We start from the raw sequence: 16,214 nt of genomic DNA on the forward strand, positions 1-16,214 counted from the left end.
ATGGCGATTGATACATCATGTGATCCTTTTGTTGTTCCCTTCAGTTCACAAATAAAGGCATTTGTATGTTAAGAATATATTATATGCATATTGATGTTTTCATTTATTCAAGTGTTTATTCATACTATTAATAGTGTACATAAATACAAACATTAAAATATTCGTTTAGCTTTAGTGTCGTCTGTTACACACAAATTATTTTTAGATTTGAATCAAACCGAAGAAAATATACGTATCTATTTATTTTTTCCTGCTCATTGTCTGGTTTCAATTAACATCGTTGTAGAAGCTACAGTCACAGCCACCGGCGACGAACTTGGCACCCCGGCATCCTCTAACTTTGATTCCTCCAGTTGTTTGAATTGTATAAGTATGACAAGATATGTTGTAACCGCCGAAAATATCTGAATGGAAAAGAAAAAGTTCTAAAATGCTGTCCAAAATCATGGCAAATGTTATACCTTGAAAAGAGTTGAGTTATCAATTACAAAAAACCCATAAGCCGTAAATTGCATTTCTTGTTTAATGCTCTTCGTTAAAAATTTGTCAATCTAAAATAGGAAACAGCAATTATTACATACTTGCACAGCTTGTTACAGAACAAATTGCTTACAATATTTTGGTACTCCTTAGACTTTTCATAGACTCGTGCTAGAATCTGAGATGTCAAATTTGCCTATAAAGAAATAAACAAACCAACCAGAAATATTAGAACAACATTCATTTCCTCAAATTTCATAGAAACAATATCTCCTTTCAAGCAACATTCCCCAATCAACCCCCATTGGGTTAATTATCGCAAAGAAACGATATGAACCGCTTTGAAAGAAAATAACAGAAATATTACGATCCCATGGCAGCCGGTTGTACCTATCGGATTGACCCGATGGAGTTCTATGTCGGCAAGGGCTGCCGCCTCAGTGTATAACACACTGCTACAACAACAACCATCACAATGGGGTTGTGGATCGAGAATTGAAGTTGTTTGAAACGATATATCTCAGAACAGTGCAATTAGCGGCCGTAGATTTCACATAGTCTTAATGTATGTAAAGTACGTACAAATTTAAATTTGCCCATGAAAATTCTTTTTAAGAAACAGGAGAAATCTCACAAATCAAAGAGTGCTGCCCCGATTCATGTTCAAGCTCAAAGATAAGTGACCTCCTTTTGGTAGCGTTTCGAAGGATTCATATAGATGATATTCATATAATATTTTAAAGTTAAAAATTCTATATGTGTATATGTTTAAAGGCATGTGGTACATTATTATATTTAATTCCACCCTCATAATCAATAATTGCTTGGTCTTTTCCAATCTACAACGTGGAACTCATATATTAGTTCGATTCCCAGTACGAGTATTGAAATTTGTCTGGGTTTGAAAAAATTAAAATGTATGGTGACCGATTTTGGTAATACATTTGAAAATGAACATAACGACATGATATATGAATAATATAGTAAAGTTTTCCTTATATCCCTATGCAATAATATAATTGGACAAGTTTAAGGCAGGTTGTATATTATTTTCAGAGCATTATTTTGCATTCTTTGTAAGGACTTAACAGAATTATTGCTTTTATTGTTGGCATATGCAACCGCCAAATAGCTTAAATGAGATTTTACTAAAGACTGCAATTTCTTGGGTCGATTTTGGATGGCATCCTTAGTTCAATTGCGTTGTCAGTTGACAAATTTGCATTACGGATGGCAACTTTCAACTGAAGTTGCCAATGCTAGTTGCAAAAAATGTTTCTTGTTTTTGCAACCACCTTTTTGTAATTACTCCTTTGTTTTTATTAGGAAATAAGTAGTTAAATTAAAAGGAAATTAATTTTTATTTGTGTTGAAATTGTTAATTTTTTGTATATTACAAATGTGTTGGTGATTGTAAGCTTCACTGTGTTTAAAATCGCCACAAATCAAAAATTCTTGATATTATAAAAAAAAATTGAGGCAGATGTTGCGCGAGTGCAAAAAAAAATTATGTCTTAGCGCGCTTCCGAAGAATAGTTGATAATGCGAAAAAATGGCGGGTAATAAAAGAGAAAAAGGAATCACAGGCCGTCGGCCATCGTCAGCAGTCTTTATTTTCAGTATACGGACGGCTTCAGATTTACTGCAAATTACTTGGATATAAATCCAGTTGAAAAAATATTGGAGTTGGAGCAGCTAAGAAAAACATTAAGAAGGGCTGCAAACGGCAGCGACATTAAATGATCTTTTACAATTTAAAAATTAAAAAGATAGTTCAACAATGCTTACATACATAATACAAATTTTTATTTTGGTTGCATTTCAGACAACCACTCAACTTAACGTTGGTTCTAATCGATCCATTTGTTTTGATTATAATTTTTGTAATTGTTTTTGTTTTTGCTCGAGAATAGATTGATCTACAACAAAAACCAAAGAAAGTTGGAACAATTTTTCATTTATTGATATGTTCGTGAAATATTTTATAAACTAAATTTACAAAATATTAAATATATATATATATATATATATATATATATATATATATATATATATATATATATATATATATATATATATATATATATATATATATATATATATATATATATATATATATATATATATATATATTGGGTTGCCCAAAAAGTAATTGCGGATTTTTTAAAAGGAAGTAAATGCATTTTTTATAAAACTTAGAATGAACTTCAATCAAATACACTTTTTTTCTAAAGGAAGCTAAAAGTAACAGCTGATAACTGACAGAAGAAAGAATGCAATTACAGAGTCACAAAACTACTGAGGCGTAAGTAAGTATTGGTCTATTTACGCTTTTGTAGAGCCAGTGGACTATCCCAGCTCGTTCGGATCCTTACCCCTTAAAAGTATTATAACATCGTCTATGTAGCAGACGGGTTCAAATCCCTCCTCAGTTAGCATCCGTAATAGGTCATTTATGGTGGTCACCTATAGGAGTGACGATAAAATGCCCCCCTGTGTGTCCTGTAACACTTTCGCCCTTATATTGTAACGGCCCTCATCAAACAGATTCTGTCTCTTTCCCGCGTTTGCTACCTATTGTCTCGGCCATGCTCAGGGATTGGGGGGTGTTCTTGCTAAAAGAGACAAACCTCGGTCAATTACAAAAACAAATAAGTTGTAGGTAGCATTAAAAAAAATTAATGATGACCATTTGATATAACCGAAATGTATGGATGGAGAAATTAAGGTGGAATTCTTTCTTCACCAATAGCTGTGTCCCGCCCTACCTTGCCGACTGTCATTTAAATCTCTCAGCACACATAATCTTTGATCAGACTATTTCATTTTCGCGGAAATTATTTAAAACTGCTTAGCAATCCATATCTACCAATTCAAGTTTAATTAAACAAATATATCACATACATAAGTGAACAAACAAAAAATAATTAAATGGTGGGAAAAATATGTTTTCTAACAAAATTCTGATAAGTAATATACATATGTATGTAAGTAAATGATAAGTTATAAGTATATATAATTAATTAATGTTAAAAATTTTAGATAATAAAAGTGAAATTAATTATATGATAACATTTGTCTCAGTGTAGTATTGTACAAAAATATAGGTATACTCACGGGTTTTACCTCCAAACATTGACAAGCGCTTGTAAATACTGATGAGGGGTCCAAAACCTTTTCTTGAAATACATATGTAGATGTGATGTATAACAAAACGATGTACAATAGTTGGTAAAGTTAATGTTTGCAATAACATTAATGGGTTAAATCAGTTTAGAAGATACAAAAAAATTTAGCCCTTGAGAGTGATGAAAATATTCTGAAAATCCTTTGGTCGATGCTGCAATGTTGATAAATTTGGCTTAAATATAATTTTACATCAATCAGCTTAGATTTTTGCACAGCTCAGAATTCGAAAACGTCATTTAATCTCAAAAATCTAGGGTCTTCCTAATGCGTTGAATTGGTGGTTTTCATTTATACAGGGATATCTTGCAATTATGCCTTAATTTGAATGGAAGTCCTTTGGTCGATGCTGCAATGTTGATGAATTTGGCTTAAATGGTTTGAAGCTCCTTAAGGATTCCTTCACCATAAATTCCCTATTATGAACCTTGGATCAACGTCATTATTCCAAGATTCCGGTGTCTCAGTGAGTCTCTTCGTAACTTGTGGATCAAAAGCCTCAACATGTCCTTCCGTATTTTGTCCAGTTGGTTTTCAACTTATTCCGGAGGCTTATCGGATTCGGCGCTGGTCGTGCTATTCTAAACCTAATGTCTTTAGAGGAAATTTCATCAAAATTTTATCTTAAAGGAAACTTTCTGTAAAATTGTATCTCTTAATATATAATTTCGGGGGATGGCCTCCAAAAAGCGATCCCGCATTTGACTCCAAGCTCCTCTTTTTTGTCCGATTTGACTGAAATTTGGTATGTGAAAATCACACACACTAGATCCCACTCTGATAGGTACATAATCAGATATAACCTCCATATAAACAGATCACGTAACTTGACATTAAGTGCGCCTTAAAGCCTCAATTTTTGTTTGATTTGACTGAATTTGGTATGTGGAGTACACGAATGCTCTCTTACCACAACGTTAATATCGTTACATAAAAATCTTTCCTCCCACATCACTTATTCAGTCCGTAGAAGTGTCAATCATTACAAAATCTGACTTCCTCAAACTAATCCGACATACCCAAGATTCGGCCCGACCGAACTTAGTACGATTTTTACTTGTTTAGTTTAAAGCGATATATATATATATATATATATATATATATATATATATATATATATATATATATTGGGTTGCCCAAAAAGTAATTGCGGATTTTTTAAAAGGAAGTAAATGCATTTTTTATAAAACTTAGAATGAACTTCAATCAAATACACTTTTTTTCTAAAGGAAGCTAAAAGTAACAGCTGATAACTGACAGAAGAAAGAATGCAATTACAGAGTCACAAGCTGGGAAAAAATTTGAAGGATTTTTTAGCATTTAGTTACCTGTAAGAACAAAAAAAAAATAAAATTATTATTATATATTCTCAGAAATGTTCGAAACCATTTTTTATATTCTTAAATTGCTTCAAATAGTATTTCCAAGTTCATATGATCTGCATAATGACGCTTTGAAATACTTCACCTGCTTTAGATACATCTTCAAGAGCACAGTAAAACAAAAACCAATTAACCTAAAAAAACATCATAAAAAGGCACAGTGGCAAAAATGGCTAAGAGGAAGTTGTTAAAGTTTATATTGCAATTCATGCGCATAGTCTTTTACAAGTCAATGACAAGAGCCTTATTGAAATTTCAAATACCGAAAAAATCGCTTTAAACTAAACAAGTAAAAATCGTACTAAGTTCGGTCGGGCCGAATCTTGGGTATGTCGGATTAGTTTGAGGAAGTCAGATTTTGTAATGATTGACACTTCTACGGACTGAATAAGTGATGTGGGAGGAAAGATTTTTATGTAACGATATTAACGTTGTGGTAAGAGAGCATTCGTGTACTCCACATACCAAATTCAGTCAAATCAAACAAAAATTGAGGCTTTAAGGCGCACTTAATGTCAAGTTACGTGATCTGTTTATATGGAGGTTATATCTGATTATGTACCTATCAGAGTGGGATCTAGTGTGTGTGATTTTCACATACCAAATTTCAGTCAAATCGGACAAAAAAGAGGAGCTTGGAGTCAAATGCGGGATCGCTTTTTGGAGGCCATCCCCCGAAATTATATATTAAGAGATACAATTTTACAGAAAGTTTCCTTTAAGATAAAATTTTGATGAAATTTCCTCTAAAGACATTAGGTTTAGAATAGCACGACCAGCGCCGAATCCGATAAGCCTCCGGAATAAGTTGAAAACCAACTGGACAAAATACGGAAGGACATGTTGAGGCTTTTGATCCACAAGTTACGAAGAGACTCACTGAGACACCGGAATCTTGGAATAATGACGTTGATCCAAGGTTCATAATAGGGAATTTATGGTGAAGGAATCCTTAAGGAGCTTCAAACCATTTAAGCCAAATTCATCAACATTGCAGCATCGACCAAAGGACTTCCATTCAAATTAAGGCATAATTGCAAGATATCCCTGTATAAATGAAAACCACCAATTCAACGCATTAGGAAGACCCTAGATTTTTGAGATTAAATGACGTTTTCGAATTCTGAGCTGTGCAAAAATCTAAGCTGATTGATGTAAAATTATATTTAAGCCAAATTTATCAACATTGCAGCATCGACCAAAGGATTTTCAGAATATTTTCATCACTCTCAAGGGCTAAATTTTTTTGTATCTTCTAAACTGATTTAACCCATTAATGTTATTGCAAACATTAACTTTACCAACTATTGTACATCGTTTTGTTATACATCACATCTACATATGTATTTCAAGAAAAGGTTTTGGACCCCTCATCAGTATTTACAAGCGCTTGTCAATGTTTGGAGGTAAAACCCGTGAGTATACCTATATTTTTGTACAATACTACACTGAGACAAATGTTATCATATAATTAATTTCACTTTTATTATCTAAAATTTTTAACATTAATTAATTATATATACTTATAACTTATCATTTACTTACATACATATGTATATTACTTATCAGAATTTTGTTAGAAAACATATTTTTCCCACCATTTAATTATTTTTTGTTTGTTCACTTATGTATGTGATATATTTGTTTAATTAAACTTGAATTGGTAGATATGGATTGCTAAGCAGTTTTAAATAATTTCCGCGAAAATGAAATAGTCTGATCAAAGATTATGTGTGCTGAGAGATTTAAATGACAGTCGGCAAGGTAGGGCGGGACACAGCTATTGGTGAAGAAAGAATTCCACCTTAATTTCTCCATCCATACATTTCGGTTATATCAAATGGTCATCATTAATTTTTTTTAATGCTACCTACAACTTATTTGTTTTTGTAATTGACCGAGGTTTGTCTCTTTTAGCAAGAACACCCCCCAATCCCTGAGCATGGCCGAGACAATAGGTAGCAAACGCGGGAAAGAGACAGAATCTGTTTGATGAGGGCCGTTACAATATAAGGGCGAAAGTGTTACAGGACACACAGGGGGGCATTTTATCGTCACTCCTATAGGTGACCACCATAAATGACCTATTACGGATGCTAACTGAGGAGGGATTTGAACCCGTCTGCTACATAGACGATGTTATAATACTTTTAAGGGGTAAGGATCCGAACGAGCTGGGATAGTCCACTGGCTCTACAAAAGCGTAAATAGACCAATACTTACTTACGCCTCAGTAGTTTGGTGGACTGCTATGGAGAAAAAGTGCAACATAAGGACCAAACAACAGGTTCAGAGAACATGTTGTCTTAGCATAGGCGGAGCGATGAGAACAACGCCCACTAGGGCACTGGAAACTATTCTAGATATCCGACCCATTGACATACAGATTAAGTGAGTGAGGCATCTACTGCTGCTATGAGACTTAAGGCGATTGGAGAATGGATTGAGGATGGGAGCAACTCATACCATCGCAGTATAATCGAGGCAACGATAGGAAACCTGAAAGGAAGGGAAGAGGTTTCTGATCGGATACCTGAGATGAACCTTGAAGTCGAATGCGAGGCACTACTGTCAGAGGCACACCCTTGGATTGACGGAACCCTAGTATTGTCATCTAGAAGATCACACGAAGCCTTTCGGGTCGACTCAGTCCGAGTTAAGGAGTGGGCGACGAATGCGCATGCAATATTGTGGAACAGCGAAACGGTCGGTAGGACGGCGAAAATTTTATGAGATGATCCAGATCGTGAGAAGACGTGGCTATTACTGAAAGTAAGGATTTTGTAAGTAGCACGGAGTTCCTAACTTAATAGTTCTCAGAGCGCACAACATGCCAATTACTGGCTTAGTTGTATGTCCATAGTGGCATGGGGCGGATTAATATTTGCACCCTCTTTTCAACCTAACCTTCGCAAAATAAATGCGATCGCCAAACTTCTAATCGTAAATGAGTGTTTGCTAGTGTTAGTGATGTTGCTCACATGTATTAACTTGTGTGAAAAAAATAAAGTGTTTGTGGATGCATAAATAAGAAATATAAATAAGTATACTTGAAAGAAAAATAAATATTTCTTCAAAACAAGCAACACAATCAATCTGTACGAAATAATAAGGTTTGTTTTTGTGTTGTGTTTTTGGTCTTGAAATTACAACAAAAATATTTGGATAAAAGTGGAGGATGCTGATAAAGGCTTTGGAAAGTTGTGCTTATTTAACTTATAACTGTGAAAATGCTAAAAATCGAATTATTTTTACAAACAAATGCTCCATATGTCTCTTTTTAAATTGTTTTGTGTTTCATTATTTATTAATTACGAAGGGGTGGGTTTTCGTTGAAATTACAACACATACATGAATTTTAATACGACCCACACACACATTTGTGTGTACACATGCATTGATGAATTGTTTAATGCCATATTAATTTTTGTATGTAATTGGCAACAATTTGGCCAAAGAAACCCAAAAAAAAATGTGGTAACCTTGTCAAACCACCGAAAGAACGACTTTCGGAAATTTTTCCACAAAAAAGAAGGTAGTACAAATAAACTAAATGTCAAAGGTATGATAACACAGCTGTGATTTTTTTCCAAAATCTTGAGGGAATCTTTATCCAATCCCGTTTACACTGCTCCGGATTTAAGGCTCTCGTCAGCTTATTTTATAAAGGGAAAACAGATGATCGAGCTATTAAATCCGTATTTAAAGAACAGTGTAAACGGGGTTTTTATACGATACTCCACACATAAGCAACAAAACAGTGTTATAAGGATGAAAATACAAATATAAAACACATTTCAAGAAGATATGTTGTAAAGCAAAGCTTATTTCTAAAACCACTTTGACATTTCAATTTACGGTATTTGCCATTCAAGGTAGTTTCGCCGGGGTAGTTTTGTGTTGTTGTGCTAATGACACTTCCTCTACCTACTATCTTAATTTTACCATTGATCAATACAACAGCTGAGTAAAATTTTTTTATTCTTGTTTTGATTTTGTAGTAAATCTAAATGTCAAAGGATTGATAACACATCTGTAAATTTTTACTAAAATCTTAAAAAGATGTTCTATTCGATCCGATATTCCACGCATAAGTAACACAACAGTTTTATAATGATGACAATACAAATATAAAACACATTTGAAGAAGATAAGTTATAAAACAAAGTTTATTTCTAAAACCATTTAGACATTTCAATTTACGGCATTTGCCACTCAAGGTAGTTTTGTTGGGGGGTAGATTTTTGTTGTTGTGCTAATTACACTACCTCTTAATTGCACCATGAGTAAAGTTGAAGTTTTGCAACAACATTTATTTAAGCCAAAATGACTATTTCGTACCATTTTTGAGGTATCCAAATGAGGTCCCTTTGACCTAGAACAGATCAACTTAATAAGGTTGTTAATCTTCGAGAGCTTCGATTTCAAAAACCTGACATGCCTTTCTCATTGTATGTCCCTGTATGGAGTCCACACGACAATTCCTCCGTCTGCATATATGAAGGATTTCTGTCTTATTGGCCGGAATAACAGCGTCCGAAAAAGTCACCCATTCCTGGACAGCTCAGTTAAACGCCAAAAGGTTCATCTCCACATCGTCCGGTACAACCCAAGTGACAGCAAAAATATTGTCCGGGTAAATGCCCACATGTAAATGCAGCAACACAAGTAATCTCCTGGGGAAACGCCACATATTCAATTCAACAATTATGCCCAATAAAACAACACGGTCAAAGGCCTTCTCAAGGTCCTGCGATATAACTAGAGAATGTCTGCGCTCCGCAAGGTTATTGCGAGGAGCCTCCTTCAGTCCATGGCACAACGTGTGAAAGCCGTGTATAGATACAAAAACATGTTGATTCCCAGCAAAAATCAGAGAAAATGACACCAAAAAACGAGCAACGAGAATCTTCTCAAAAACTTTCGAGAGACTGGTAACAATGAGATTGGCCTGTAACCATCCAAGCGGCCGGGATTTTAGCCCTGTTTGGAAATGTGGCAAAGAACTAAAATTTTTATGTCGTGTGGAAAAATAACTGACCCTAAAATGTCATTATAGAGATTACATAACCTAACTTTGAGAGGAAAAGGTAAGTTTCTGACCATCGAATATGTAATCTTGTCGAGCGCGGTTGTTGAACCTTTCAAAGAAAAAATAATCCTATCAAGTTCAGGTACTATGGGCCGACCCAATTCAGGAAACATTTCGACATATGTCTGCAGGGAATCAATGTCTAGTTGGTATTTAGCATTAACAGCTGATCCAAAATATTCGTACGTACTTAAAGAGCTCCAGTGATGGGCAAATTCATCAGCAATCCTCCGTGGGTGATTTACAGTCCTATTACCGACCTTTACCGTAGAGAACCTGTCCGCCCGCGAGGTCCGAAGATTGATCACTCGCTGTCATAGAACACGTACATCCAATGTGGGGTTGAGAGAATTGAGGAAATTCGACTACGTGTGTCTCTTAGCCGTTTTGCATTCTCTTTTAACTAAACGAGTTGAACCAGACAGGTCTGCTCCAAGAAGGGGTTCGCGATTTATAGGTATAGATTCATTAGCTGACTTCCTTATTAGGCGCCTGATCTGCGCAGCCTCTTTGTTCACGTTACAAGACTGTGGAAATTTAGAGGAATAAGCCAGAACCCTAGACTGAGAAACAGACCAATCCTCAGTAAAACGAGGTATGAAAGCCCGACGAGAAGTAGAATGATTAATTGAAATTTTAATCGGGAAGTGGTCACCTGCCTCAGGAAGGTCCAGACAATTCCAATAAGGCGCCAAAACGGAATCGTACATACTAACATCAACCGCTGTAAGAGTGTAACGTGACTTCATTAAAGTAGGAGATCCATCATTGAGGATGAGAAGACTCCTGTCATTCGCCAAGGTCTCCCATAATTCACCGCTTCGTGACGTATATAATGAACCCAAAGCGTATTCTGAGCATTGAGATCAGCAAACAAAATATGGCGTCCCTCAGTGAAACTGCCGATCTGGCAGATGCCGTCAAGACCAATAAGGAGCTCGCGCTATAAATTTTCGTCACGTATAGGGGGGACCCACTATCAACAGTAACCGTCTGAAAAAGTAGACCTCCCGAAGAAACTAAATACATGACCAGTAACTCCCAAGTTGACACTTACAAATATGGCTATTCCCGACTTGGAAAATGTGTAATCCTTATTGTGATGAAAAGCTCTAAATCCAGACAGAAGGAGAAAATTAAGAACCTTCGACATAATGCGCATCTCCTGAATCACAATAATGTGTTTAGTGATTTTAAAAGATCCAGAGCGTACTTGTTTTTGGTAAATCCTTGATATATAATAGATTTTCCTGATCTGAATGTGTTTATATCTGCCAACACCTTCAGAAAAACATCACCGAATTCAACATACAACTCTTATCCAACAATCGTTGGCTAAATTAGCTGCTTCCAGAGTGGTCTGGTCGACAGATTAATTGTGGCGTGTTGTCCCTGGTTGCATGCGGGGCACACATCCTGCATGTTGGCGTTTTCCCTTGCCAAAATGAGTTAAGGTGGCTAAATCGTATGAATGCTGTGTCTGCCTGATACGCCGATTTTTCCAAAGGCCTATTTTTATGGAACTAGAACTTGAAGATCTAATTGACATTTCCGGACTGCTGCCGCTTTTCTTGGTGGTTGGGACGGCTGCTGGCACCTTTTTTTATAAAAACATAAAATTCACAATTTTTATCCTAACTCCTTTTCATTTGTTTGGGGGAATTTTTTCCAAGTTTTATCGCCTCATTCTCCCCTTTATATCGATTCAGAATAGCTACTTTTTCCCTGGCAAGATTTCCCTTTTTCGAAGTTTGTTTAGAATAAGGGAAAGGGGATTAGGGAAAAAACTCCCAGTAAATTGTTATTCAGAATAGGGGAAAAGGGAGTAGGGAATAAACTCCCAGGGAATGTTATTCAGAATAGGGCTGTAAGTGTTTGTTAGAGTTAGTGATCTTGCTCACATGTACTTACTCGGGGTGGAAAAACAAATATTGTTTGTGGATGCATAAATAAGAAACTATATACATATAAATATAAAAATATACTTCTATAATAAATAAAAATAAGTGTTTCTTTCATAACAAACTATTGTACGAAGTTATAACGATTGTTAAAGTGTTGTGCTTTTGGTCAAGCTATTACAACAACATTATTTTTATACAAGTGGAAGATGCTTGCAAAGGTTTTTGGAAAGTTGAGTTTATTTAACTTTACCAACAAAAATACTACAAAATCTAATTATTTTTACAAATAAAAGCAGAATTCGTGTCTTTTTAAATAGTTTTGTGTTTCATTATTTATTAATATCGAAGCGGTGGGTTTTGGTTCAAATTGCAACAACATACATATATGAATTTGAGTGCGGTCCACACACTTACATTTGTATGTAAACATGCACGTAAGCAGCTGATAAATTGGTTGGTGTCATATGATTTTTTATATGTAAATGCCAAAAATTTGGCCAAAGAAACCAAAAAAAAAAACAGTACCAGCCCTTAAGTATAGTACTGACTGCATTCGAACAGAAAAAGCCTATTAAACTTTTGCGAAATCCGACAGACACATTCTTGGACAGAACACAAACAAAAGTCAAACAACAACACACAAAATAGACCACAGCAGCGATGCAGAGTTGATTGGTGTCCATTTCGTGAACATTTAATTACAATGGCAAATTATTGAACCGGAATTTGTATTGGCGCAACGACATGTAGCCAATATTTTGCTTAAGGCTCTATTACATTGTCTTATGACATTTAAATTTAGCACATATAGAGTTGTACATATCCTGTGATATGGCTGGTACTATGTTCGCTTTTCACCGGTGAAACAAATGTTTTTCATGGTTACCTTTTTGAAACAATACAAAAATCTCAATAAAAACAGGCTTTAGAGAAAATTTTTTTTTGTTGACTAAAGCTTTTACGTATGACTGCTTGGGCTGGTGCTTTAATAAGGTGAGAAGCTGAGTCATCGTTAGAGATACGCCAGGACTCGCGTGCTGTGCATGGGAAGTTTATCTTGATCTTGTTGACGGATTTGTGTTCCATGAAACAAGGACACAAAGAATCGTTAGAAGCATTAGTGTCGTTATTATAGTTGACACAAAAATGGATTCCACAGGAATCGTGCTACGAGTATGCGCCGCAGATCTCACATACCTGCCCCTTTTGAAATGATTCTTAGTGTGCCCTAGTCGTTAACATTTTCTGCGTCTGAGAGAGTTGGTATATATTCATTTACAGCAACTGTACGCCACCCGATGTTCATCCTTTGGGGCGGATAAATTTCATTGAAGGTAACAACAGCCGCACCTGGCGCAACCAGCACTTTGTTCTCGAGCTTCATAAAATCTGACATTGTATACAGACGAAAGGTCTTTCTTTAACTCAGCAAGAAGTTTATCTTCTTGAATGTTGATAATTTTGCCAGAGTAAATCTTTCCAAATGATGAATTAAGGGTCTTATATAAAAGGTAATTTTGACAGGAACATTAACAATATAATTTGCATTTAGGAATTTCCGAGCAGTGTTAAGATTATTCGTGTTTTTTTAGTTCACTGACATCTGTGTAGTCTTTGCAAATGTGCGATAAGCCTCTACCAATCTGGAATACATTGCACGATGCTAGAGGTTTCGGTTCTATTGTTGGGTCAAAGGGAACAGAAGATGCAACTAAAAATCTTGGTAATTTGTCATAATGCAGTGTTGCAGGGTTTAACAATGGAAACTTATTCAGGTCAATTCTGGTGCGTTTGCTGGCCTCTAATTTCCGGCGTTTATTATTGGGGTCTAGTGCACTCAACCTGTTATGTTTGGGGGATGAACCCCATTCATGTTGATTCTTCGCCCAATCACTAAAGTTACAAAAATTCTTGAACTCTCGACAATCAAAATAATAGAAATAAATACAAAGAAAAAAACACCCCGCTAAAAGGAAAAGAGACAACTAATCTCCACACAAGCAAACAAGTCTTCGAGACAAATAACCGCTTAACACAATTGCGATGTTTACACGGCCAAAGCCACAACGAGACTGTAATATCGCAAGATACTACTATACTTATCTATTTATTCCGACAGAGGTCGAATAAATAAACCGATCCATCGATTTGATTTCTTGAGTCCTTAAAGGGCGCAATTATTATCCCATTAGGCTGAAATTTTGCACAAAAACTTCTCGAACGACCTCTACAGAGGCACAGATGTTTGTGCAAAGTATGGTGTGAATCCATGACGAAACAATTAAAGGTGGTCTTATTTGTACAACAACCACAAATCATATGGTGCAATCCCATTTGTCGTCAAACTGATCGACGTTTTGCCAACACACACAAAGAAACCTCTAGCATCATCCATATGAATTGGTGCAGATCATATAATGATTTAATTATAGCCATTGAGTGGAGCAACCGTGTGTTCATTTCGCTCCTCAAAGAAAACTATCTGTATCTCGTAATAGGTACTAGATATTACGGAAGATTCTAAAGCCTTTTTGGAGTAGACTCAGAATGAACTCCAAAGACCAAACAGTTGCAGTGGTGGCGTCAGACCTTAGCATGTTGTCCTCCCCTCCTATAGGTGTGGGGCACCTGTAGTCGAGAGTGATGCTTCAATCGCACAACTTGTCGTGAGAGGTATACACAGTTCGCACCAGCCTTTAAGTAGAGGTGGCGTTTCATTCAAATTCTGACAGTGACAGTGTCAAAGAAACAGTCATCGCAGCCGAATCGGGATGACGGCAGAAGTGGGCGATGGCTTTGCTAAGCTCACAAGCATAACGAGAAAGCAATCCGTGGCACGATGAAGAAGACAGAGGAGTGTGCACTGGCGGCGCACTCGGGCGAAATTGCAGTATGCTGGAAGGGAAAGAACTGACATTCCGAGCACTTCTATGGAAGCCGGAAAGAGAATCAGATATCCCGAAAAGCATAATACTGCTAAAATGCTGAAGAAGAAGAGCTCCCCGCTATCAAGTACTCTGGGAAGACCAAGCAAGCCCTCCCGCAATGGAGACTCCAGACAGTGTCCTGCGGAGTGAGATAAAGTCGGAACAGGAACGAAGGATGCGCACACGAACCCTGAGTCGTCATGGCACAAGGGGAAAATTGTCACTGCGAATGGTAAGGAGCCGCGCTCTTACACCGGAGTGGCAAAGAAGCACAACAGAGATGATCTGCTGTATGCAGTCATTAATATCGGCAGTGCATCCGGTAGGTCCCAAGAGGAGAACTCAACCCATGCAAGTGATGAGTTGCGAATATAGAGGGGACATCTTTTCGTTGTGCTTTGCGTCAGCGGAATGTATTGCTTCGTCAAAAAGCTTGTCGGAGGTATCCACGCTCCTTGGGAGGGCACAGAGCTCGACCTGGTGGGAAAGATGAACATTTCCACACAAGGAAGAAAAGGAGGATGGAACTCTCCTTGTGATTGGCATTGATCAAGTCTCCGTGACAAGTTTGATTAAGACTAAAGGTGGAGTTACATACCTCGCGTACCACTTATACATGCTTACGCGTGCTTGTCAGAAAAAATTAAAATAGGTTGGTTTGTGTTGTGTAAGTTACACAACAAATGCACGCACGCATCTGACGGAATAAGTTAACCAACTCTCAACTTAGAACGCTTTTCAGGGCGCAAAACTATTATAATTAAGAACCATAAAACACACAAACAATGAAAAATGTCTGGGCAATTGCCACTACCTGTAAATGAATATATCTTGGTTGTATCGTTTTTTTTTTTGGGCATGTGACGCTATCTTCCGTAATTGTACAATGATAAGTACCTTGGTACAATTAAAAGGTAAAATCATAAGCCCAATAACAACGAAATCAACGATGCAATGGTGACGGAAATTTCCACTAGGCTGTCAAACTTCTGTGCACTGTCAAATTGGCATTCTAGTTTTTATTTGCATTATCATGTGTAGCAGCCACAAGTTCAAAAGAGTTATGATCATAAACGCGTAAATTATAAATTTAAACGACAAAATTGTGAAAAAAGAAACAAAATGTAAAAACCCTTTAAATCCAAACAAAGCATTTGACGTTCTAGTGAGATCTGGATACAACTCTGAAAGTGGAAAATTTGATCAGCTGGGTTCATGAATTTACCTTCTAATTATACCAAGA

General features: G+C 36.3%; 1 protein-coding gene across 1 annotated transcript in view; it reads right to left on the reverse strand.

Annotated features, from left to right (window-relative positions):
- Positions 1-90: 90 nt before the first annotated feature.
- LOC106095577 (gustatory and pheromone receptor 32a) overlaps positions 91-16,214 on the reverse strand; it is a 37,918-nt gene continuing 21,794 nt past the window's right edge. The window contains exons 3-5 of the mRNA XM_013262811.2: positions 614-676; positions 462-551; positions 91-404 (exon numbers count right to left, since the gene is read on the reverse strand). Of these exons, the coding sequence (XP_013118265.1) occupies positions 255-404; positions 462-551; positions 614-676 (303 nt within the window). The 3' untranslated portion in view covers positions 91-254. The remainder of the gene's footprint in view (positions 405-461; positions 552-613; positions 677-16,214) is intronic.

The sequence above is a fragment of the Stomoxys calcitrans genome, chromosome 3, assembly GCF_963082655.1.
Source record: "Stomoxys calcitrans chromosome 3, idStoCalc2.1, whole genome shotgun sequence".
Taxonomy (NCBI): Eukaryota; Metazoa; Arthropoda; class Insecta; order Diptera; family Muscidae; genus Stomoxys; species Stomoxys calcitrans.